Source organism: Cotesia typhae, unplaced genomic scaffold (genome assembly GCF_013202065.1).
Source record: "Cotesia typhae breed Kobodo isofemale line unplaced genomic scaffold, CoteBio_Ctyphae scaffold_121, whole genome shotgun sequence".
Taxonomy (NCBI): domain Eukaryota; kingdom Metazoa; phylum Arthropoda; class Insecta; order Hymenoptera; family Braconidae; genus Cotesia; species Cotesia typhae.
In genome coordinates, this window is record NW_027423773.1 from 5,386,541 (window position 1) to 5,413,746 (window position 27,206).

The following is a 27,206-nucleotide window of genomic DNA, read 5'->3' on the forward strand; positions in this document are numbered from 1 at the left end:
TGTATTTTTTTATTGTAACCTTTTTCGTTAACCTATTGAATTGATTTTGATAATTAAATGAATATTTTTGTTTCTCTATCATAACCTGTTGACATTTTGAGTTTATTTATTTAGACGTAGTTATTTATAGTTTATTTATAAGTAACTGAGTTCTGCTGGTTTTATTTCGGATCGTATATTGTTGTTTAACCCCCCTTTTACCCTGGACTCCGGCGAGCTTCAGATTCGAGCGAGGAGGGCGTTTTGTGTCGCAGTATCGTACATAGTCGTTCAGCGTTTATTCCTCAAAAGAATAAACACTCAAAATTATCCGTTACAAAATATTCTGATCAGACTTAATATGGCCTGATCTGGAACGTTCATAGACTTAATATAGCCTGATCAGGGCTGATATAGCCATATTAAAATGTAGACAAACCTGAAGCATAAACAAAATATATCATTTCTGATTTTATTTTGTTGTTTAAAAAATATAAATGACACTAATTCACAGTTGATACAAAATAGTATATTACACCCCTTGGGACGGAAAATCAAAAAAGCTTCAGATCAAATGTAATCTGAAGTTTTCTTTTTTACTTTCCAAGGGCTGTATACTATTTTTCTCCTCGACAAAGGCGGAAAGCGGCATTTTTGTTTGGTGCAAAGGGAGGAATTGACGCTTCCCATCCAGAGGGAAGAAAAGTATTATACACACCACGGGCAGTAAATAAGAAAGCCTCAGATCACATGTTTATTGACCTCGGCTTCGCCTCGGACAACAATTACATGTGATCTGAGACATTTTACTGCCCTAGATGTGTAAAATACTAATTAGCTGCTTGTACAACTTTATTCAAAAACAGATACACTCTGTAATAAACTAAAAAAATCCTACCCTTTTTTGATTTTGACACGTCAAAGTCAATTATCTAGAAAAAGAACAATTTCGCAACAGTGCGGAACATGTAATTGCTCTATGATGATGTCTCTATAACTAACTGATATTTTGTCAGATTTAAAAATATTTCATTGATTATTTAAATTTCTTCCAAAATGTTTAAACAATTTAATGATACATGAATAAACAACTAAAGATTTCATTTCATGATAAATGTATAAATCAAAAACAAAAAATTTTTTTCATTAAGCATGATATTCCATGAAAAAAAATAATAATAATATCAATCCCATATTTTATTTAAGAGACAAAAAAAAATTTATTTTTTATAAATCATAAACGGAATAAAAAACGATAACCGATTAGTTCTACGATAACAGTATTTTTTTTTTTTTTTTCAAAGTTTCTTACAAATGTAAAGTAATTTGAAAAATCTATAAGATTTATTTCTTTCCATTTAATTAGTTAAGAACTTAATTTTAATAACAAAAAATTCGAAAATATCAATATATATATCATAACGGGGTTTTGTCTGACCCAAGAATTTACTACGTCAAGATCGCCGTCTATATTGAATTCTAGCATGCTCAAAACAGATTATTAAGAGGGCACCAGGAGAATAATCTCCAATTGATTAACATTGCGATGTTGTCTGGCTCTTACCTCTTCCTCAAGACAGTGAGCCATACTGGAATGCACGTCGTGAAAAAATAGAGTCTCAAAATATAATAACAAGACTCTTAAAATCAATCGAAATAAATTTAGAAAAATTAACAAAAAAAAAAATGAGTGAGCCTCACAGACATGAGGTCACAATAGAAGTGAAATTTCTTTTAGCCGCTTTAAATTAATAAACATGAATAAAATGTGACAATATTAATACAATTAACTTATAATTTTTCACAAATTTTTAAAACTGTGACAAGGAAAATCGAACTTCCCATGGTCGTTATCGACCACCTTATTTACGCCACGATAAATAAGGGTTTTCCCTTACCATTCGATTTTTGACAAGTAGTTCAGACTTGTCACCGGGCATGCAAATCGAAAGTCCCCACTGCTGTCCCCGGAAACGAAGCGGGGTTGGCAATAGAAAAGTTCGATAACTTGGATTTGAGAGTTATAAAAGAGCCGGCAAAAGAAACTTCGAGGATTTTTGATTCAGGCTTTTGAGCCAGTGAGGCTTTTGAGACAGTGAGGCTTTTGACAAAATAGTGAGTCAGTGTAATGCTGTGTAATAAATTCTGTCATCGAGATTTAGGACCATCAAGAAGGAAGTCAATGTACAATCCGGAATTAGGAACCCTTCACTTGGAGCCAGATAGTTCATTGGAGACGAGAGAGAGACCAACAAGCCGCTGATTTCACCACTTTCTACCAGGATATCAGTCGATGTTTGGGGAATTGGGAAAGTTAAGTCAGGTATTATTATTACAATTATTTCAGGCCAAGCTAGAATTTGTCAATTGAGAGGCCGAATTAACTGTAATAAAATTTTGTCAATTAATGATCGCTATTGTCTCAGATGTCACTTTTAAATTCGTCGATTTTTCTATAAGTAAATTATTCATGAACATCATTTAATTAGTTGTTACAAGTCTTTTAGTTATGAGAAATTATTTAAGTAAAATTATCTTGGTAAAATTTGAAATCGTAAAAGCATTTGTGTAATTTAGATACTCAACGTCATTTTGAAATATATGTAGTTTGAATATTAAATGAGGCTTGTTAAATTTGTAGAATTTGAAATTTGGAATTTTGTAAAATTAATTCTAGGCCGTTGGGCTGAATTTAATTAATTTAGTAAATTTAGTGAATTAATTTATTGGAAAAATTGTTTAATGAATTTAATTTATTAGTGTGTTTAGTAGAATAGATGAAATTTGTTCAGTATTAATACCGGTACCTTCCCTCAAACTTGGGTAGGTTTTCTTACAATTGAAATTATTTAGTGGTCTTGAAAAAGACCGTTATGATCAAGACTGAGTAGTAGTCTTGAGATGACTTGTTAGTCACACGCTCTTAAAAAAGAGGTTCGAATAGTAAGCTCTGAGAAGAACTGTTTAGATTTTAGGCCTTAAAAGAGCTGTTAGGGTAGTACTCGAACTTAGTTGACGTTGAAACTGACTAAGTATATTTGATATGATCCGAGTTGGCCGAATAAAGCCTGTGAGTTGAGGATAGACAAGCTTTGCACGCTTGCTATCCGAAATACTGTACTATATATGGTAAGCCTTGCTCGCTTACTGTAGATCTTGGAGTTATTTCTTCTTCTTCTTCTTCGCTCGATGGATTAAAGTGGACTGTGAGGTAGCTCTCCTCGCTGCCTCTTTTAAACGGTCTGGTGATTTGAGAGGGGATTGAATTGTATGAATGCATTGGCTCGCTAGCTCCGATGGACTGAGTGGGGTTATCGAAGGTAGCGGCCCAATTACAACTTAGAATACTTTCCCACTATGACTAGCTCTCTCGTCATGGTCCGTGTGTTTGTTAATACCTGATAAAGATCTTAGCTATGACTGGCTTTCTAGTCATGATCAGTACGATTATTAGACTTAATGAAGACTTTGACTATGGCCAGCTCCTTAGTCATGATTCTTTGGTATTGTTAGTACTTTATGAAGATCTTGACCATGACTAGCTCTCTAGTCATGGTCCGTGCGATTGTTAGTGCCGAATGATGAGTTTGATGGTACTTTCAACAAAATTTGATCAATGAAGTTGAGAAATTTTGGTTGATAAATTTTGGTAATGAATTAAATTCGTGAATTTGATATTTTATATTAAAGAAATGTTAAGCGTAAAATTCCAGAATTTTAGATGATAAGTATTACAGAAAAATTGAGTAATTAGAGAAAAGTGTGTATTAAGTTAGCGTTCGATGGACGATTGGTTGTATGGAATTTAGTGAGTTATTTAGAAACGTTGTATAGACGCCCGAATCGGGGGCGCAGTCGGGAATGTTTTATTTGGTATTTCGTCAGGTTGACGAGGTAAATTGGTATTCCGTCGGAGTGACGAGGTTTAGAAAATTGGATATTTAGTTGTAAGAATATTTAGCAAGGGCCAGCGTAGTTAAAAGATTCTCACGATTAAGTTAATCTGGCAAAGGCCAGCGTAGGTGATAGGTTCTCACAATTAAGTTAGTTTATAAGGTAAGTTGTTAAGTTTTGTAATATAATTAAATAAACCATTTTAATTGCTATAAATAATTTTTCTCAGTATTATTTACAGCCCTCTCGCACTTCTCACGACCTTGTCTTTCCCCTCTCATGCTTCCCCGGTTTCTGGGACACCGTGTCTTAAATCCCAGTGGCGCCCTTTCTAAGGAGGAAAGGGGTGACCAATTGGACCTGGGCAAAACACCCTGGTTACAAAACAATACATTTAAATGATGCCAACATGTATAAAATAAACATTTTACGTTGTTTTTTATTGTACTTATGTTAGGATTAGGAAAAAAAAAATTTAACATAATTATTAATTAATTGACTTCTGGTAAAGTGAGGATAATAATAGAAATTTTGGAAAATCCACAAGTCCACGATTTATTATTCTCGATTATTTCAAATATAATTAAATCAAAAATGTGAACAAATAAATAATAGTTTAAATAACTAAAAAATACGCTTTTTATAGAAAACCAAACTTATAAATAGAAAATAAATTTTGAAAAATTTGAATTAAGGTTAGTGTAAAAATTTTTAGTAAATATAAATTAATAACATTGTAAATAAAAGAAAAATGGAATTTGTTTGAAAAAAAAACGTAGGGTGCTTCTTTAAATTTTATCGAAATTATAATCCTTTTACCCATATCTGTCAATAAAATATTTATAAGTATTGATACCATGTACCTCATTCTTTTTTTTCAGAATAAAGAACATTTCTTTCTTATTTATCATATTAAAATTTTTTACGCGATTTTTATTTTAAATTTATTTTATATTTTTTAGTTTGGTTTTTTATAAAAAACATATTTTTTAGTTTTTTGAACTATGATTTTTTTAAATTATCATTTATTACCAATTAAATTAAGTACAAAGATATTTTATTAATATTTGTCAACGACCATATCATACTGAGTCAAAACACTAGTTCTTGAAAGTAAAGTGCCTGACAAGCAAAACGTGAACCAGCTGAAAAGTAAAATTTGTGAACTGAAAAAAATCAATGACGAATTGAGAAGTAAAATAATCATAGATGATGAAGAAACAATGAAGACAACATCCAACAGTGAAAACTTTTAATTGGATCCTCAAATCGCAACAGACATTGAAGACGGATCATAGCAAATAGTTTTAAAAAGGAAAAATAAACGGTTTAAAGTATCAAGAAACGAAATCATAATTAATAAAAGCAACCAGATCGATCAATCAAAAGAAAAGGATAATAACACTCTAATAACAACGAACCAAGAAGAAAAAAAAATAAGCAGTCCTTCAAACTTCCTCCTATTAACATAGTAGGTCAATCGCCAAGAGATACTCTCACCGCGATAAAAAATGAATTAAAGACAGGCAAGCTTAACATAAAAAAGAACAGCGCAAATCTTCATTCGCTAAAATTATAAAATTACGAAGATTTTCAAAATACCAAGAAAATTTTACGTGGAGTGGAAACCTAATTTTATTCATATACCCCAAAAGAAGACAAGTTACAAACGCAACTCTTAAAAGGATTAGACAAAGAATATAAACCAGAAGGAGTACTGGATTTATTAGAACAATATGAACTTCCAAACGTGAATTTCATTAATGTAAGTAGATTTGAAACAACGAAATCGAAGTTAAAAGGGTGGATTCTCCCAATATACATAATTCAACTCAGCGCAGACACTAATTAAACTGGAGTGTATGCAGTAAAACATCTAGACCATCACAAAATTACATAGGATTACCTGCGAAGATCAGAAATAACACAATGTAAAAATTGTCAAAGGTTTCATCACACAGCGCCAAACTGCTCCATGGCACACCGATGTTTAAAATGTGACCAAACACATGGCCCAAATAACTGCCTATTAGAAAAAAAAATGACGATAGGTCTAAACTTTTTTGTACATTGTGTCAAAAATATGGTCATCTGGCAAATTAGAAAGGATGCCCGAAGTACAAAGAGTTCAAAAATGAAAACGGTCAAACAGGAAAAAAAGATAACAGAGGTAACAACGAAATCATAGACGAAGATCCAGCAACAATATGGGTCAGGGAATATCCCGCCGTAAGGCCAGACAGATCTTATGCTGATGCCTTCAAAAATCGTTAACCAACATCGAGTAACCTGGAATTTATGACAGTATTAGGAGCTATGCAACAATATATAGTAAGTATAGCCAATATCGCAAGACAAAACTCTGAGAAATGTTCGATCGTACAAATGTTCAAAATGTTCTAAAATAACTTCAATAATATCAACCATGGATAGATCAACTCCAGGTAACTCAATAAATGTAAAAAAACCTTAAAATAATAACAGTAAATGTAAATTCGATTGTACACAACCAAAGAAAAGCATCTCTATTAAATCTTCTAAAAAAAAATCCCCTGACATAGTATTATTAAACGAAACAAAACTCAATGGTAGGCACAAATTAGAGTTTAAAGATTATAAAGTAATTAGGCGTGACCGTCCTAATAATAAACAAGGAGGAGGGGCTGCAATACTGATAAATCTCCAATAAAACATGAAGTCATAAATAACAAAACTACAATTAATAATAGTGTAATAGAAAATATTATAATTACAATTCAAATAAACAAAAATAACAATTTATTCATAGGAACCTCTTACGCAGCTCATGAAAATCATAAAAAATTTGCAGAAGAGTTTAACAATTTATTTACCTCTTTAGAACTAGAAAACCTGAGTAAATACTTTATTATCGCGGGTGACCTCAATGTTAAACACCAAAACTGGAAAAATACTATAAACAATACTAGAGGAACCTTTCTTAACAACTGGTTGAATTAAAACAGAATAATTTATAAAAATAATTCATACACCTCCGATATACCATCATACCCACGGGGTCAATCTTAGTTAGACCTAGTTTCAATTGACTGCAGATTAAAAATTACTACAAAAAATAATAGCAGGGACATAGAAACAATCCCATTCGATAGCGATCACAATGCACTTTATTTCCAAGCTTTCCATCCTACAAATAGTATATGGTCCTTAGAGACATATGAGAAAGAATACAGACTCAACTATAGAAAAACAGACTGAAAAAAATTCCAAAAAAACTTTGACAAAACATATGACTTAAAAATTCCTAAAGACAACAACTTAAACCACGACAAAATGGACAATTATTTGAATTTATTAGAATCTAGAATAAAACAAACAATTGAAACTTTAGTCCCAAAAATCAAAGAAAAAGATAGCGTAGAATGTTATAGAAATAAAACAATTATAAATCTGGAAAAATGGAAAAGTTCCCTTAACACTAGTATTAATAAAATTGACCGTAAATTTAATCATCACGACAACGCACACTGACAAGACTTAAAAGACCAATTACATGGAGTTAGGTACCTTCTCAAACTCGAATATAAAAAATCTATAAATGATTACTGGACAAACAAGATAAAAAACATACCGAAAAATCCCGAACATGTTTCCCATAATTAATCAAATCTTCGGACCGAAAGGCAAATTACAAATTACAACTTTTCACGTGGAAGAAACAAAAAGACAACTGTTACAAGATACTGAAGACGCGTAAAAAAAACCAATAAACAGTAACAAAGACATTATAAATGACCCACATGACAAACTCAACGTAATAGGAAAACACTTTGCAAGTATTTACACACAAATCAATAATTTAGAAACAGAAGGACTAAGAAACGTTGTAACAAATTATACAAATACACTTAAGGACAAAATTATAAATAATGAAATAAACCATACAACTTTAACTTTAATCACGAAAGACAATTCCGCCAATGATCCTATAGACTTAACTGATTATTTTACTAACTCTACTGAAGTAATAAATATTTTTAGAAAATTAAATATTAAAAAATCATCGGGACCGGATAAAATTCCTAACATTGTATTAAAAAATCTCTCAATAAGCATCATAGAGGATTACTGTATATTCTTAATAACGCAATGAACATCATGCACTTCCCAACAAAGTGGAAGCAAGCAGACGTGATCGCTATAAAAAAACCAGGTAAAAATGAAAACGACCCATCTAGTCATAAGCCAATAAGCTTACATCCTAATATAGGAAAAATATATAAAGTTATAACATGTAAAAGAATAATAAACCATTGTAATAATGAAAAAATTATACCAGACCACTAATTCAAATTTCAAAAAAAAATTATCGACTATTCACGCCATCACAAAATTCACTCCTGACATTTGTTAAGCTTTAAACAATGACAAATGTGTAACAGCATGCCTCATAGACTACGAAAAAGTATTTGACACAGTGTGGATACGTGGACTATTATTTAAATTCATAAAATACAAATTTCCTAAATATTTAATTAAGCTCATATGGAATATGATAGATAATAAAAAATTTCAAATAACAGACGGACAAAACAAATAAAAAAAAATTAGGAATACGGTAGACCCTGAAGGCCATTCGTGCAACTTCCCGCTAATTCCATGCCTAGGTGCATAAAACTGCACTAATGATGTTTTTGAGCTCTTCGAGCTCAAAAATACAATTTATATGTTATTTTGAGCTCTTCGAGCTTAAAAGTCTGATAGAAGTATCATAGAACAATATTCTGTAAATTTTCAAACCGCACTAACTTTTCAATAAATCAACCGATTTTCACGCGGTTGGCAGAATTTGATGCAATTTTTTAAGTTTCATGATGAATCTTCAAGTTTAAATTGATGAAACTAGGAAATTTGGAGTAATTCCAAAAAAACACTTTTTTTGGTTTTGTTTTGATCATGATATTTCTTGAACGAATTGACCAATTTTGACCGGCTTGACGGCGATCGCCGTAATTTTTTCATACTAATAGCTGATTAGCTTTTGAAATCGATCAGACGGCTGCCGTTTAAAAGTTATTCCAAAAAATGTCGAAGTGATTTTAAAAAAAACACTTGTTTTCAAATCTTTGATTGACGATATCTTTCGAACTAATCAATCGATTTCTATGTTTTTGGGGGCAAACGACGCGATTTTTTAAGTTCTAAAAATTATTTTATATCATCAAAAACGATCCGAGCAGAAATAACGAAGTTATGTCAAAAAAACACTTTTTTCGATTTTCTTTCGTTCACGATATCTCTCGAACGAATCAACTGATTTTGACCGGATTAGCGAAGATCGGCGTGGTTTTTCAAGCGTAAAGACGGATTACTTTTTGAAGTTGATCGATAAAGCCGTTTAAAAGATATTTAAAAAAAACCACTTTCAAAAATGATTTTTTTCTTATTTTTTTTGAGATTTTTCAAGATTTCTTAAAATCTATCGGTCTGAATCGGTTCAAATTCTCAGGAAATCTAAGTTCGAGGGAACTCTTTAGAACACCGTTTAGTTCGTTCCGATCGGTTCAGTCGTTCAAAAGTTATAAACGAGTTACATAGTCATAGTCACACACACACACACACACACACACACACACACACACACACACACACACACACACACACACACACACACACGGACATAGTGACAACACCGCGGGGGTAGTCAGGAAAGCTTCCTGTGATCTTCAAACGTCGAGATCTGATAAAAACTCGATTGTTGCAAAACGGGGTGAAAACAATAACTTCCCGATTTTTGAAAATCTGAGATTTTTAGCGGGAAGTTAAAAATGCCTACTCTCCCCAACGGACTACAACAAGGGACAGTATCATCACCTTTGTTATTTAATATATACAATAGTAATGCCTTTTCTTTAGGAGACATAAAAGACGATATCAAACGCACTTATGAAAAATTCAAATTGAAATCAAACGACAATAAAATCCCCGAAAACAATCTGTTAGATATCTTGGTGTCCAAATAGATCAGCACCTTACATTTAGAGAACATATTAAAAATTAATTAAAAAAAGCAAACGCAGCATTTATGAAACTTCATAAAATGTTTTATAATAAACACATAGAATCAAAACCACTTGCTATCAATCCCTAATAAGACCATTACTAACATACGGAGCTCCAATTTGGTTTAATCAAAGTGCTCCTATGATAGAAAAAATAAGATCATTCGAACGCACATGCTTTAGAACTTGTTCGAAAATGTACAGAACTGAAACATCTGACTACCAAAAATACATTAAAAATCAAATTTTATATGACAAAGCAACCATCTCCAAAATTGACTCGCACATTTTACATCTAATCAAAAATCAATGGGCTAACTCATCAAAAATCTTAACAAATTCAAATATTAACAATTCCCCAAAACCAAAACTGCTTCACATTGAAAAGTTTAAAAAAAAATGCTACGTGCCTCCAAAGGCTTTTTTCTACCTGGATAAAAATTATTACCTGCAAGACCGAGACAACATACCCGTATTAGATCATTATCTTCGAAGTAAGTTACAGACAGAAATTTTATACGAACCAAACCTACACACAGCAACAGACAACGTGAAATTGCTTTTTGACATGTCAAATCCAACAAAAGACAGAATAAATATTGAAAGAAAAATTGCAGAAAAATATTGGTGGTTGAAATAATTTTTTTATTACCACATCGCCGTTTGTACATATGTATATATTTCCTATTTAATTTAAGCTTTAGTTAGTAAGAGAAAAAAAAAATAAAATTAAAGTAATAATAATGCAGTCACGGAGTTTACAACCCTTCTCTAGTATAGAAAAAAAATAAGTTGTTTATACCAGTAGCAATAAAAAAAAAAAAAAAAAAAAAAACATCACCTCAGAAGAGCAAGAATTTATAGGGTAGTTGTACTACATTGCGTTTCCCAGTCTGGCCATTATGTGTATTAAAAACTGTTATTTGAGCTTGTATTAGTTTGTTTAAGCATTATCTAGTCTAAGAAATAATAGTAATTTTTTATAGGTTCAATAAAACAAACATTTATAAACGTAAACAAAACACCAGTTCTCGTCCGATCACTGAAGTCAAGCAGCATTGAGCGTAGTTAGTACTTAGATGGGTGATCACTTGGGAACACCACGTGTTGTTGGCACACTTTTTTTCGTCATTAGAAAACAAAATCCGAACAAAATAGTTCCACTATAAAAATTTGTGCCAAGCTCACGTTTATGAGACAAGAAAAAAAATTCTTTTTGTTTTTCAATTCCAAAAAATGATCACTTAAATATTTTACTTTTTATTTAACTTGATAATAATTTTTTCTTTAATTAATATTTTTTCAAAAATAATAATAATTTCATAAATTAAAATCTTTAAACCAAACTATAAATATGTAGTACCTATTATATCTAGGTATCTTTTTATTGAGTTTATAATTTTTAACTTTCCGCTGAAGAAATTGACAATTTTCGATAATCGGAAAGTTATTGGTTTTACCACGTTTTTCGAAAATCGAGTTTTCATCAGATCTCGACGTCTTGAAGTCCTAGGAAGCTTCCCTGACTATTCCCGCGAGGATGTCACTATGCCTGTGTGTCTGTGTTTGTGTAAACCTCTTATAACTTTTGAACGGTTGAACCGATTTCATCGCGGTTGGTGCCATTCAAGAGAGCTTTGCTAAACTTAGATTTTCTAAAAATATGAATCGATTTGGACCGATAGATTTTAAGAAATTAGGAGAAATCTCAAAAAAAATAATAAAAATAATTTTTCAGAAGTGGTTTTTTTGGAATCACTTATAAACGGCTCAACTCATCGATTTCAAAATGTAATCAGCTCTTAACTCTGAAAAATCACATCGATCGCCGCGAATCCGGTCGAAATCAGTTGATTCGTTCGAAAGACATCGTGAACGAAAGAAAACTGAAAAATGTATTTTTTCTGGGTTACTCCGAAATTTCCAGTTTGACCAACTGAAACTTAAAAATTCTTTATAAAGCTTGAAAAACTGCGTAGAATGCCGTCAACCACGTAAAAATCGGTTCATTCATTCAAAAGTAATTGCGGTTTAAAAATCCAAAAAATAGTGTTCTATGAAACTTCTTTCAGACTTTTAAGCTCAAAGAACGCAAAAGCACAGAAAAGTTATCTTTTTGAGCTCGAAAAGCTCAAAAAAATCGGCCATGTATTAACGGAATTAGCGGGAACTTGCAGAGATGGCCTTTAGGGTCAACCGTTTACCTAATTTTTTAATGCAGACTTAATCATTTTGTTTATTGAATCTAGTAATTCTATCCAAATTTTTTAAATTTATATTATACACCATTTTGATAATTTTCTAGAATTTTATTGGAAACAATATCTAGTTTCGTACTAAAATATTTGTTTTTTACTTCATGTAATTAATATATTGATATATAAATATTACACTAATGGAAAAAATTAAGGGATCAAAAAAAAAATCCAAATTTTTCGGTAGTTTTCAACAGGCCGTAACTTTGAGAGAAATGGTCGTATAGGAAATAAAAAAAAAGGAAATTGTAGCACCAAGTGTCTAGTTTTTGGATTAGAACTTCAAAATTTTGTAGCCTCCGCGGTTTCTGAGTAATCGTAGAAAAACCAGCAACAAAAAAATTCTCAAAATTTTTTTAGTTTTTTTTTTTGGTCTACGGGCGTGGAAAAAATTTTTTTAGCTTACACACCATAAGGATCGGATACTATGTTCATTTAGCTTTAATTTATTTTTTTAAACACCCTGATACGTCCACTCCTCGCTGAGATATCGGTCTTCAAATGGAAAAGGATCTTTTTGTCTTTGATTATCGATATCTCAGCAACCAATGATCGCACAGAAAGTTAAAGGTGGGTTTCGAGAACTTGAATGAATTCCCCTTAACGACTGTCCATTGTTTTTTCGAAAAAAAATTTTTTCTTTCCGTCACATGAATTTGAAAATGCAACAAAAAAGGGCTTTTAGTGGTTTTTGGAAAATCAAGCGCTGGATCGAAAATATTGAGGAAACCACTAATGTTAAGTGTGCCTTTTACAGTTCAATATGTCCACAAAAACCCTACATGGAATCAAATTATTCCAGCCAGCCGTTTTTTTGTTTCACTTGATCGAATTTTTGAAAAAATTAAAGGATCACGTTTTTTGCTCTGAAATCTCATAATTTTTAAAAATGAGAAAAAAAATGGTTTTTTCGAGCTTTTTCCACATTTTCGTTCCAAAAAGTGCTTAAATTGAAAAAAAAAAAAATTAAAAAAAAATGTTTTTTTAAATTTTTTCTCTTGAAAAGTTTAAGAAAACAATTACCGCCGGCATTAGCGTTATCCAAAGCGTACCACGTGGAGGTCGCGCGGTCGGATTTACGCTGTGTGTGTGTGTGTGTGTGTGTGTGTGTGTGTGTGTGTGTGTGTGTGTGTGTGTGTGTGTGTGTGTGTGTGTGTGTGTGTGTGTGTGTGTGTGTGTGTGTGTGTGTGTGTGTGTGTGTGTGTGTGTGTGTGTGTGTGTGTGTGTGTGTGTGTGTGTGTGTGTGTGTGTGTGTGTGTGTGTGTGTGTGTGTGTGTGTGTGTGTGTGTGTGTGTGTGCGTGTGTGTGTGAGGTATTTCAGGAGAATTGAGATCCGGTGGCTCGTCAGTTCCACCGTATTTAATGACTCCAAACTCATTCTCTGAAGGTTTTTGTTGGTTCAATACCGGGTATTACCACCCCTGTTTTCAATAACGGCTCTCAAACGTTCAGCCATGTTTATGCAGACGGTAATTTGAGGCTGCGGAATGGTATTCCAAATGTGCTGAAGCGCGCGCTCCAAAGCAGCTAAGTTCTGCAAATTTGGATACTCTCTGCGCAACCGACGGCCCATTATGTCCCAAACGTGCTCTATGGGGTTGAGATCTGGACTCATTGCTCGGTGTCGTAACAATGTGATGTCATGCCGCTCAAAGAAGCGCCGGGTAATGTTGGCTGTGGGGACGTGCATTATCTTGCATCAATATGAACGACCTCAGATGTTGTCGTCTGCGCAGAACAATGGGCCTTAAAATTTGGTCGATGTAACGTCTAGCTGTCAAATTTTCGCGTACAATTACCAAAGGTGTTCTCTAATTTCGTGAAACGCCGCCCCACACCATAACTGATCCACCGCCGTAGGCAACGACTGGACGGACAAAGTTCTGGCGAAAACGTTCTCCACGACGGCGCCAAACGAGAGGACGTCGATCGTTGCCATACAAATTAAAACGAGACTCATCAGTGAATAAAACATTTGTCCATTCCCTCAAGTTCCAATTTCGATGATCGTAAGCATACGCTAAACGAGCTCGACGATGTCTTGCTGTCAACAGGGGTACACGATTAGGATGTCGTGCGTGTAACCCAGTTTCACGAAGACGGTTGATGATTGTTCGAGAGCAAATGTTTCGCACTTGATGCCGTCGTCGCTGTTGCTGTTGTTGTTGCTGTTGTCTGCGATTGGGGAAGTTTCGAGCGACAATATTCGCATTGACGAAAGGTTGTCGTCGAACTTCTCTAACAATTGTTCGATCATCGCGGGCATTAGTGACTCGATGGCGACCTTGTCCGGGGCGACGATGATATTGATTCGTCTCTTGGTATCTGGTATAAGCTCGAGATACGACAGATTGACTTACACCCATCCGGATAGCAACTGCATGTTGAGTGTAACCTTCGTCGATAAGAGTCACTAACCGAGCGACTTCCACCTCCGATAAATGTCGTCTAACCATGATTAAGAATCAAAAGTCAGCAATTTTCAATTTTGACCAAAAAATTAAAAAAATTTTTTTAGCGCAGAGGGATTAGTTTTGAAAAAACTGTTGAATGAAGCGATTTGCTAAGGATTCACAAAAAGAAAAGAAAAAAAAACTCCGAAAAGCGTATGAAAAAATCGAAATTCGATTGGGGGTATTAACTTTTTTATTAATTTAATTAAAAGGAGATCAGTAGAATCAAGGAATGCAGCGGTGGAAAGGTTATAAAAATCATTGGGCGATGGTTTTTTGAGTATCCTTAACTTGTTAAAAAAAAAATTTATCCAAAAAAAATTTTTTTTTTTAAATTTTTTTTTCGAAAAAAATTTTTTTTTTTGAATTTTTTTTTTTTTTTAAATTTAAGCACTTTTTCGAACGAAAATGTGGAAAAAGCTCGAAAAAACAATTTTTTTCTCATTTTTTAAAATTATGAGCTTTTCAGTGCAAAAAACGTGATCCTTTAATTTTTTCAAAAATTCGATCAAGTGAAACAAAAAAACGGCTGGCTGGATTAATTTGATTCTTTGTAGAGTTTTTGTGGACATATTGAACTGCAAAAGGCACACTTAACATTAGTGGTTTCCTCAATATTTTCGATCTAGCGCTTGATTTTCCAAAAAACCACTAAAAGCCCTTTTTTGTTGCATGTTCAAATTCATGTGACGGAAAGAAAAAATTTTTTTTCGAAAAAACAATGGACAGTCGTTAAGGGGAATTCATTCAAGTTCTTGAAACCCACCTTTAACTTTCTGTGCGATCATTGGTTGCTGAGATATCGATAATCAAAGACAAAAAGATCCTTTTCCATTTGAAGACCGATATCTCAGCGAGGAGTGGACGTATCAGGGTGTTTAAAAAAGAAATTAAAGCTAAATGAACATAGTATCCGATCCTTATGGTGTGTAAGCTAAAAATTTTTCCACGCCCGTAGACCAAAAAAAAAAACTAAAAAAATTTTGAGAATTTTTTTGTTGCTGGTTTTTCTACGATTACTCAGAAACCGCGGAGGCTACAAAATTTTGAAGTTCTCATCCAAAAACTAGACACTTGGAGCTACAATTTCCTTTTTTTTATTTCCTGTACGACCATTTCTCTCAAAGTTACGGCCTGTTGAAAACTACTGAAAAATTTGGAATTTTTTTTTCATCCCTTAATTTTTTCCAGTAGTGTATTTAAAAAGATATTATCACTCGGTTAAATAATAAACAATGGATTATTTTCTAAGAAACATACAACTTAAATAAATAATTCATATATTTTATAATTATCGATTGTAAACTGTTGATACTTTGCAACACAAACATGAGTTGATTCTGATAAATCTTTAACAATATTCAATTTAATTCATATCATAATTAAAGATTTTATATTTATACGGTATAGTTAAATATTTATTGTAATAAAACCTTATTGATTGTTTTTAATATTTTTCTTCAATCATTTTTGCATTTTCTTTCTTTAAAAATTTTTTATTATGTGCCAAAGAAGTATAACTTCTAACGCGTGTACATAAGTACACACACCATTTTTTGTTTGAAATTTAGAAATATTTTTGGAGCTATATTTAATCGGGTATAAAATACAACAAAGTCTAGTGAAATAAATAACGGTTTATATGGTCAGGTTAATAATTGGTCAATTTAACGTGAAGAGCTGTATAAGTCGATAAGCCTTATAAGCCGATAAGCCCTATCCGTATAAGTAAATTTCTGACTGCTATGATCTAGAGATATAATATCACACAATTCACGCTCGAAGAATGGTAGATAGTCCCATATTGAAGTATACTACAATAGTTGTTATTATGTACGGATACAGCTAAGCATGCAGTCACGTTAGCCGTTCTAATCAAAGATTAGAATCGTTAAATGGTTTTAATTCTCTAAGCGTCTCTCAATATGCTGTTTGAGTCAACATTTAACATTTTAAACTAATCGATTTTTCAATTTTTTTCTCTTTTTGGGTCTCGAAATACTCGAAATTTTGTTGAGCCTAAACAAAATTAGTTTATTCAATCGAAAGAGATGACACTCTGAAAATTCCTATGACCATCCTAATGTAACAATTATTTTATTTAATAATTAATTTTGAACCAAGTACATCACTTCTTGAACTTGAAAATTTTCGCCAAACTCCACACATGCACGATCCACGATAATGCATGATGACAAAAACATGCGTGACTTCTATTCACAGTCATGTCTCAATATTAGTTACTTTTTTTTACTTTAGCTACACTAATAGTAGAGATCTAACGGTGTAATATTTTGTCTATAGGCCATTATTTAAACGCATTATCTATGCGTGACGGAGAATCATCGAGTTTCTCAACAGCAACTCAACCACTCAATCCGAATAATCCATATTCACCAGATGGTAAGATCTGTTAAAAATAATATCGTGACAAATATCATTAAATCTGATAATTTACCTGATAGAAATCTGATAATTTATGTAGCGTAACGGAGGCATTCCTGTTAATCTGATTGCCCTTTGACCAATTATGTACTTCATAAGAGTACTACGGGAGTCATGGACTTCAACTCCAGAACTGGAATGGAATAAGTCATAGTTGTTCGAAATCGTGGAGATGATTCGCCGAATTAAATCAAAATTGATTTTCCAAATCATAATTTCTTTAACCAACCTTCATTCGAATTGGTTATTCTCTTCATATCCACATGTACTTGTGCTAATTTGTACCACCTCTGGGCTATTTATTTATTTAGTTATTTATCACCAGGATGTACAAGAACATGCTATCAGGAAACCAGAATAGAAAGTAGATTTTTTCGTTATAAAAATAAGATTCAATTTTAGTGAAAGTATGATTCGCAAGGATTCTTTTGATTCACTAGGAATTATCCAAACTAGCCAAAACTTCAACTTCTTCGGTACTAGATTATTTTCATTCACTAAAAATGATCAAAACTAGCCAAGACTTAAACAACCAGAATCGAAGAAACTTAACAAAAATAAAGACCAAAAGACCAGGGGTTAGAAAGACAGCGGGAAGCCTCGGGGTCGCTCAGTGGGCTAGTTTATGGAGAGAACCCATGATTGTAATAAGTTTTATTCGCAACACCTCAAATAATAATAAATAAATTACTTTCATACCTGATGTAACCGATGCTGATGCTGAGTAACTTTAAATACCATTTTAAACAAACTCGATTAACTCTGCATTGATTTCTATAGCTCACCAATGAAACTTAAGAACTAAGATCTCAACCGGTAGCTGCAACGGTAAACACGTCCGATTACCTATAGTGAGCATGAAACGGTAATGAAACTGTTTTAATTGTCTTACTCGTTTTCCTTGGTTACACCTTTACTTATTTAGGGAAACTGGACCAAAGCATTGAGTAATTCTACAGGGTCGTGAGAGATTGCTAGGAAGGAAACAAAAATTATCAGATGAAATTAATTTTCAAAACATATTTTATTTAACCAACCCAATTACAACATTAAAAGCCATTACAATTAATTAACACTTAAATCTAACCCCTATTCCCATTTATGCGACGGTTTCCTATCATAGTTTCTATTCTCGAAAGTACCCTCATATGGAACGTCTATACCGCGGTTTCTATCATAGTTTCTTACTCCCGACGATACCCGTATATGGAACGACCATACCGCGGTTTCTAACTTATTCCCGTGTACCCCTCCTGGGCACCTATAAACGGTTTCCTATCATAGTGCTTAGTATCGACGATACCCTCATATAGAGCGACCATACCGCGGTTTCTAGGTGTGCCCAGGAAACAGAGAAGTATGTTATGAATCCCTACGCAACACTGTAATTATTTTTCTCACATGCACACTCAATATTATCTATAATTTAAACACACTAATTAACATTCCTATGATTTTACAAATTAATTTTTCTAAATTTAATTGATTAATTCCATTTTTTATCTGATTAACTGATTCCCTAAATCCAACTGTCCATTCATTCCTAATTCAAATTCCTATTTAAATTAATTTCCTAGTTCCGATTTGAAATTCTTAACTAGTTAACTGCCGTGGTCTTAATGATACAACAATGAATATTTAATAACAAGAGGTCTTCGTATCTTATACATGTATTAATAGATTAAAATCTGAGGACAGAGGTCTTAATAATCTGCCGACAATGTGTTCGCTAAGACTTAGTATTTTACAAATTTACTAGCTGGCCCGGCGAACTTCGTACCACTATATTTTATTTCTCTAATAGCAACTGAGGAAATAAAACCTTTCCGGTAAAATCGAATTAACTTGAAATGGAAGGAACTCTGTTACCAAGTCTACTCATTCTCTTTGGTCACCCCTTAATTTATTTAGGGTGCCACTGGATTCTTAAACACAGTATCTAGAAACTGGACCAGAGCATGTAGTAAGTTCTGCAGGGTCGTGAGAGATTGCTAGGAAAGAAACAAGAATTATCAAAGAAATTCATTTTACAAGAAATATTATTTAACCAACCCCATTTATAATAATAATCCCCTTACAATTAATTAACATTTAATTCTAAGTTCTATTCCCGTTTAGATGACGGTTTCCTATCACAGTTTCTTATTCCCGACGATACTCTCTTATAGAGCGACCATACCGCGGTTTCTAAGAATTTTCCTCCATTTTCCAATTTTCCATAATTTTCCATAGTTTCATAGTTTCATAATTTTCCACAGTTTTTTACAAGCACCCACAATATAACTGTTATTATTCAAACACACTAATTAATATTTTCATACTTTGACAAACTAAATTTTTCTAAAATTATTTACTTTTATTTTTCAAATTAAATCTGATTAACTAATTTGCTAAATCCAAAATTCTCAATTCTTTCCTAAACCAAATTCTATTTCAAGTTTATATCCTAATTAAAATGCTTAACTAAGCTATCGCCGTGGTCTTAACAAACCAACAATAAATATTTAATACCAAGAGGTCTTCGTATCTTGTAATAATAGATTAAAAACTGACGACAGAGGTCTTAAGAATCTGCCGACAAAATATTCGTTACGCCCGGTAGTCCATTGAAATGTTACATTTTTTAGGCCTAACCTTGCATTTTTTAGAGGAGGCAATTTTATTTTTTTCATGTGTAGAGGGGGTCAATGTAAAGCTAAAACCAAGTTTTTGGGGTCGCCACCCTTGTCCCACGGCCGCCATCTTGAAAACAGGGGTTGAAATGGTTTTTACGATATATCTTTTAAGCTATTTATTTGATAAAAAAAATTTGTTAATATTTTTTGTTGCAAATCAAATTCTCTACAACTTTGGCCCAGTAACTTTTTGTTGTAGAACTATAAATAAAAAAGTTATAAGTGAAAATATTCAAAAATTCGACAAAAAAATTTCTATTTTTCAAAATAACTTTTTTTTTAATCATTTTTTGTTGTAGTCAATGACTCATATACTATAATTACCAGTAGTATTAATAAGACTCATGTTTATATAGTTACAGTTTATCCATAATAGTCAGTCTGAATAAAGCAAGCTATCATTAAGCATCGTCTTATTGCTTAGACCTTCACCAGCCTCCTAATCCCAACAAAGGTTATGGGCCCCCAGGAGTTGATAATAAAGTAAAGTAAAGTTGTAAGATAATTGTCTTAACAATAAATATTTATTTGCCGGGACCAGGTGTTAAAAGATGGAGGAGACACATTCGTGGTTATAATGGTATTTATTCTAAAATTAATCACAGGCATAGCTTTGGTTGTACAGAGTTTGAATAGTTCACAAATATTGAGCACTTTGAACATAGTTATGATCTTGAATTATCACATTAATTCATGAGTACGCGTTGATTGAGTTTAATTGAGTTGTATTAATTAATGCATATTAATTAGACTGAGCATGAAGTAGAAAGTTGATCTTCAATTGAACTGTTAATTAATTTACAATGTAATTAACACTAGCAATTATGAGCGAGAAATATGAGTAATGTTGTAGAATTAGGTCACCCGACGATTAATTAATTACACTTAAATTAATAGTCATAGTATGAGCGTATAAATTGGATTGACTGAGTGTAATGATTGATAGAGTGAATGAATACAAGTGTAGTGAGAGCTTGAGCTTGAATCTGTAGAGTTCACAGTAATGATTAATTGAACGAGCTGTATAAATTAGAGTCACTGGATTATTAATCAATTAACAACATAATTAACTCTCACAGTGTGAGCGAATGAGCCTTAAAACTAACGAGCTCAATTGAGTACTTGAGTCTCGGGATACGAGATAGAACACACAACGTTGAACACGGAATGGCCGACAGGCCCAAGAGCTGGTGGCAGTCACCCCCAATCTCGCACCACGCAACATCTGCAATGCGGCATTTGATTTTGCCGCATGATGACGAATTTCTATTAGCAATTGTAATATTATCGTTGCTAGGTAGAAAGTGTAGGTGACTGTTGTACATGTGTATGAGAGAGAGCGACACATGAGTAGCCATGTAACAATGAGTAGGAGAGAGAGGGAGCATGTGAGTATGGATTGTGATAAAGTGATCTCAGATGATTTACAATAAATACTTAATTGTACCTGAGTTGCCAATGATTGCTGGTGAATAAGATGAGTAGCGATGCTGTAGTTGGCTTCAGTAAAGCTGAGTGGATGAGTTTGATGATTTCGTAAATACACAAAATTGCACTGGTCACGGTAAATGCGTGTGTACGCTGTACAATTAGCACGTGTTATGAGGAGTATCGCCGCTTGCCGGTGAGCCAGTTGAGTTGAGGTAGAACACCCGAGGGCGCTTGTGTAGCGGCGCCTCGGTGCTACCAGTTTGTTGCGGGAAGGTTTGAATGATTCCGCAACAAAAGTAAAGTAAAGTAAAGTAAGTAAAATAAAGTAAAGTTGAAGTTAGTTAAAGTTAAAGGGTAAAAGAAAATTAAAATGGCCGACGCAAGCACAGCACTTGGAATTATTAAGCTAAACAATAATAATTACCAGGTATGGAAATTTAAGGTGGAAAAGCTACTCAAACGGGAAGGTACGTGGAATGTAATAACCAGTGATAGGCCTACAGGAAACTCGGAAAACCAGGATGCGTGGGATGTACCGGATGATAAATCTCTTGGGACGATATGTCTCCTGATTAAAGATTCACAGATATCACTTATCCGTAATAAAACTACAGCTAAAGACGCGTGGAACGCCTTAAAATCATACCATGAAAAGGCAAGTGGCTTAAACAAATTTTCGCTGATAGTAGAATTGCTACAATTAAAATTTGTGGATGATGAAGATATGGCGCAACATATTCCTAAAATTCAAGAGCTTGTTGACAACCTCACAGCTCTTGGAAATAGAAGTGCGATAGAATTTGGGCTTTGGATTATTCTAAGAAGTATGCCGGCGTCATACCATACGTTAATATCGGTGCTGGCTTCGAGGCCAGAGGATGAGCTCACCGTTGACATTGTTAAGTCTACACTAATCAGTGAATACAAACGTCGTAAAAGCCTAATACTAAGCTCGAATTATCAAACAGCTATGAAAGTGAATTATAATAAATCCCATCTCGAATGCTTTTTTTGCCATGAGCGTGGGCACTTAAAATCGGAATGTGAAAAATATCATGCATGGATAAGAAACCAAAAACGAAGGAAGAAACAAGCCAGAGCGGTCATGGGAAATTCGAGTGACGATGAAGATAGTCTTTCAGAGACATTATTTCATCCCCTTTCATCCAAAGCTAGCTGATTTCTTGATTCTGCTGCCAGTAGTCATATGACTAACGATATAAAATTTTTCGATATAATCGACTCATCCTATTCATCTACTGTTCAAGTGGCAAACGGTCAGGCATGCAAAGTATACGGTATTGGTGAAAGGAATATTGAGTGTGTAACGAGAAATGGAAAAACGACCACATTCAAGCTCACTAAGGTGCTTTACATTCCCGATTTTGACTGCAGTCTGGTGTCTATAGGTACTTTAGATAGGCTAGGTTTTTACCGAGAAATAATGAACAAACAAATGGTAATTTTTACAAAATGTAACCACGAAATAGCTGTTGGTGATGCGATGGGACAAATTTACAAATTGAGGCAACCCGAGTATGCTTTTGCAGCATTGACGCAACATCCTGAAGACTGCATCCACCGTTGGCATGCTCGATTTGGCCACCGAGATCTTAAGGTAATCCGACAATTATTATCACACAATTTAACAACAGGAATCAAAATGAATAATTGCCCCATCAAACAGGTGTGTGAATGCTGCATTAAAGGTAAAATAATCAGGATGCCCTTTCCACAGAAATCGTCTAGCTGTACCGATCGACCCCTGGACTTAATTCATACCGATTTATGTGGGCCAATGTTTACAGATACACCAGGTGAACGAAAGTATATCATGACTTTGATTGACGACTACAGCCGGTACAGCTATACCTTTTTACTACGCCAAAAATCCCAAGCTATTGAAGTTATTAAAGATTTTGTCGAATTTTGTTCAACACAATTCGGACAAAAACTAAAAGTTGTTAGGTCAGACCGAGGGGGAGAATATATAAATCACGACCTAAATAAATACTTGCTTCACAATGGAATAAAATTTCAGCACACTACTCCATACACTCCTGAATAGAATGGAGTTGCTGAACGCAAAAATAGATACCTTGTAGATGCAATCCGTAACATGCTAATAGACGCCAAACTTCCGGATACGTACTGGGGAGAGGCAGCTATAACTGCGACATATTTTCAAAATTGACTCCCATGCCGTGACAAAACTTCGACTCCATTTGAACTACTATATAATAAAAAATCCAATGTTGACCACTTGAAAGAGTTTAGATGTAAGGCTGACGCACACATACTAAAGCAAAACCGGAAGAAACTTGACTCTAAAGCAAGAGAATGCATACTGGTAGGATATTCATACGATTCAAAAGGATATAAACTCCTGGAACGATCATCTGGAAAAATTATCATAAGCAGAGATGTGAAGTTCATCGAAGAATCCCGAGTTGAAGGACAGGATGCAAACGAAACTGAAATCAAGATGGACCAAAATTTGTTACCCATCGAAAAACCCAACGAAATGGTGTACATTCCGTTGGATCTGTCATGTCAAGTTCCAGACAACCTAGAAGATGTACCTCTTTCCAAGGAATTCAAACACTACCAGTAAATCGATTAAACCTAGCTGATGATGACGACGCGAACCCGAATGATGACAACAACGTAAACCAATATGATGAAACAACGGATCAAGACTCCAAGTTACTAGACCTGAATGATGACGATGATGATGAGCCTAAAACAATCGAACAAGCATTAAATGGACCCTACGCTGAACAATAGAGTAAAGCCATTGCCGAAGAAATAGAGTCATTGGAACAGAATGAAACGTGGGACCTAGAACCTGTCCCCAGGAATAAAACAACCATTGGATGTAAGTAGGTGTTCAAGATTAAGAGAACCGCCGATAACTCCGCAGAATGATTCAAAGCTCAATTAGTAGCACAAGGTTTCTCGCAAAAATTTGGAGTAGATTACGAGGAGGTCTTTGCTCCAGTCGTAAAAACCACCACTGTGAGAACTGTTTTATCCATCGCCGGAAAAAAGAAATATCATGTCGTACATTTGGATGTGAAAACGGCTTTCCTCAATGGGAAATTAAAAGAAATTATCTACATGAAGCAGCCACCCAGACACTTAAAGAAAGGCCAAAAACAATTTGCATGTCGGCTCAATAAAAGCCTGTATGGACTAAAACAATCTGCCAAAGCTTGGTACGAGAGATTGAACGAAGTTCTGATGGAGCATTATTTTGAACGCTGCGATAATGATCCGTGCTTATACAAACATGGGAACAGGACTCTATCATATTTACTTATTCATGTCGACGATGTCCTGATTGCATGTAGAGGTGATAAAAAATGCAGCCGGTGAATTCTTTATAACGCAGAAAAACTACAATGACAAAATACTAAAGCAAGCAAGACTTGAGGATGCTAAACCCTCCAACTACCTAATGGATACTCTTATGAGAAAAATCGCGTGGAATCAGTCGAAATAAAAAACGACTTCTACAGTAAACTCATCGAAAAACTATTGTATGTGTCAATCAACTCAAGGCCAGACATCAGTGCTCTAGTTGCCATACTAGTTCAACACATTAAAGGTACCAAACAAATTGATTGGATTGAGATGCAAAGAGTCTGTAAATACCTAAAAGCCACAAAAAATTATAAGCTCCGTCTCTGATCCAACTCTCAAGACGACGATGAGCTCGTAGGTTACGCCGATGCGAACTGGACTGAAGACAGAAGAAAATAAAATACAGGATATTTGTTTAAGCTTTTTGGTGTTACCATAAGCTGGGCAAGCAAAATGCAAAGTTGTGTGTCAGTCTCCTCAACTGAAGCTGAAATCGTTGCATTGTCTGAAGCTGCAAGAGAATGCGTATTGATTCGTAAGCTGCTAGAGTTTCTTGACCAACCACAGAATTCACCTACTATAAATTTTGAGGACAGTCAAAGGTGTATTAGCAACATTCGTTTTCCTGGCCAGAGTCCCCGCAGCAAACATATTGACACTCAACATTTCTATACCCGAGACTTGGAAAAAAAAGTTATCATAACTGTTACCCACTACCCATCAGAATCAAATGAAGCCGATATCCTAACAAAACCATTAGGACCACTCAAGACCTTGACCCTGGCGAAGATGATTGGACTCGATGGAGAAGAATACCTAGAATGACGTCATTGAGGGGGAGTATTGGAGTCAATGACTCATATACTATAATTACCAGTAGTATCAATAAGACTCATGTTTATCTAGTTACAGTTTATCCACAATAGTCAGTCTGAACAAAGCAAGCTATTAATAAGCATCGTCTTATTGCTTAGACCTTCACCAGTCTCCTAATCCCAACATTTTTCAAAAAAATGATATCAGACCATTTTTGTAGATCGTTTCTTGAGGAACAACTTTTATAAGCTACATTTTTTCATTAAAGCAACAGCTACGGTTTTACAGCGCTCCGTAGCGAGTACGATTTTTCAGTACTCTTAACTATACATATATTATAAGTGTGTACTAATAATGTGTCATCAGTTATTGCTCTTTTTTTTTTATTTTGTTATTATAGTTTTTTTAATTATAAATTTTGCAATATTATTAAATTTATAATTAAAAAAATTATAACAAAAAAAAAAAGAACAATAACTGATGACACATTATTAGTACACACGTACAATGCTTTTCAATGATTTGTACAGATCAAGAATCTTACGGAAAATGAAAACATTAAAATTTGGGAAACTTTAAGTTAAGAAATCACTAAAGACATCTCTAAACATAAACCAGTAAAATTAGATATCGTTGATTTTGGGCATCTCTAAATATTTACAAATATAAATTCTTGCAACATAGAACAAAGACGATCAGAAATGTAGTAATCATACAAAATAAGCGCTAAGGAATTTAAAATACAAAAGATAACTAAAAATTAATTAATTCTCTTATGGCCGCTGCTCCAGGAAGTTGTACAGTTATTTTTGATCGATTGTCTTTTAATTTTAAAAACACACCCAGGTTTGGCTTTTAATTTTGGTAAAAAATATTTTCAAGCGCCCGGAACTGCCAACAGATCCTGTAACAGCTGCTCTATAAAGTTGTGCAGTTATTTTTAATCAATTGTCCTTTAATTTTAAAAACCTACAGAAATTTTGATTTAATCTTGGTAAAAAATATTTTTGAAGACTCGGAACTACCAACAGCTCCTGCGACCACTGCTCCAGGAAGTTGTACAATTCTTTGTGATCGATTTTCTTTTTATTTTAAAAACCCACAGAAATTTTGCTTTTAATCTAGGTATATATTTTATACCTACAGCGGTCATAGAAGCTGTTGGTAATTCCTGGTCTTCACAAATATTTTTTACCACGATTAAAAGCAAAATCTTGGTGTGCTTTTATAATTAAAAGATAATCGATCAAAAATAACTGTAAACTTTCGGGAGCAGCAGTTACAAAAAAATTAATTAATTTTTAGTTATCTTTTGTATTTCAAATTTTTTAGCGCTTATTTCGTATGATTACTACGTTTTTAATCATCATTGTTATAAATTGTAAGAATTTATATTTGTAAATATTTAGAGATGACCGAAAGTAAAGATATCTAAATTCACTTGTGTATGTTCAGAGATGTCCATTTTATTAAGTTTACAAATAATTAGAACTGCATATTTTTCTAAATTTCTGAATTTTTCAATTGTCTTTTTATTGACTTGTCTAAATTTATTAATTTCCATTTTTTTAAATCTCTGTCATTTTACGTGTTTGTTTTATGGTTTGTCTAATTTCACGGATATCTTGTTTTTAAATTTTCTAATTTTATACTTATCTTTTTTAAAATAATTCCATTTTTTTTGTAACTGAATTTTTACATCACTACCTCATTTATTTACGAAATTTTAAATCATCTTTTTTTTTTTTACAAATAAATTTTTTTATGATTTCTAATATATTACTTATACAAATTATTTACTAAGTGATTTCTTTACTTAGAGTTGCCCAAATTTTAATGTTTTCATTTTCC

General features: G+C 33.4%; 1 protein-coding gene across 1 annotated transcript in view; it reads left to right on the forward strand.

Moving 5' to 3' along the window:
- Lmx1a (LIM homeobox transcription factor 1 alpha) overlaps nucleotides 1-27,206 on the forward strand; it is a 271,702-nt gene that overhangs the window by 196,678 nt on the left and 47,818 nt on the right. Inside the window, exon 5 of the mRNA XM_074252982.1 lies at nucleotides 16,927-17,025. Coding sequence (XP_074109083.1) covers nucleotides 16,927-17,025 — 99 coding nt within the window. The remainder of the gene's footprint in view (nucleotides 1-16,926; nucleotides 17,026-27,206) is intronic.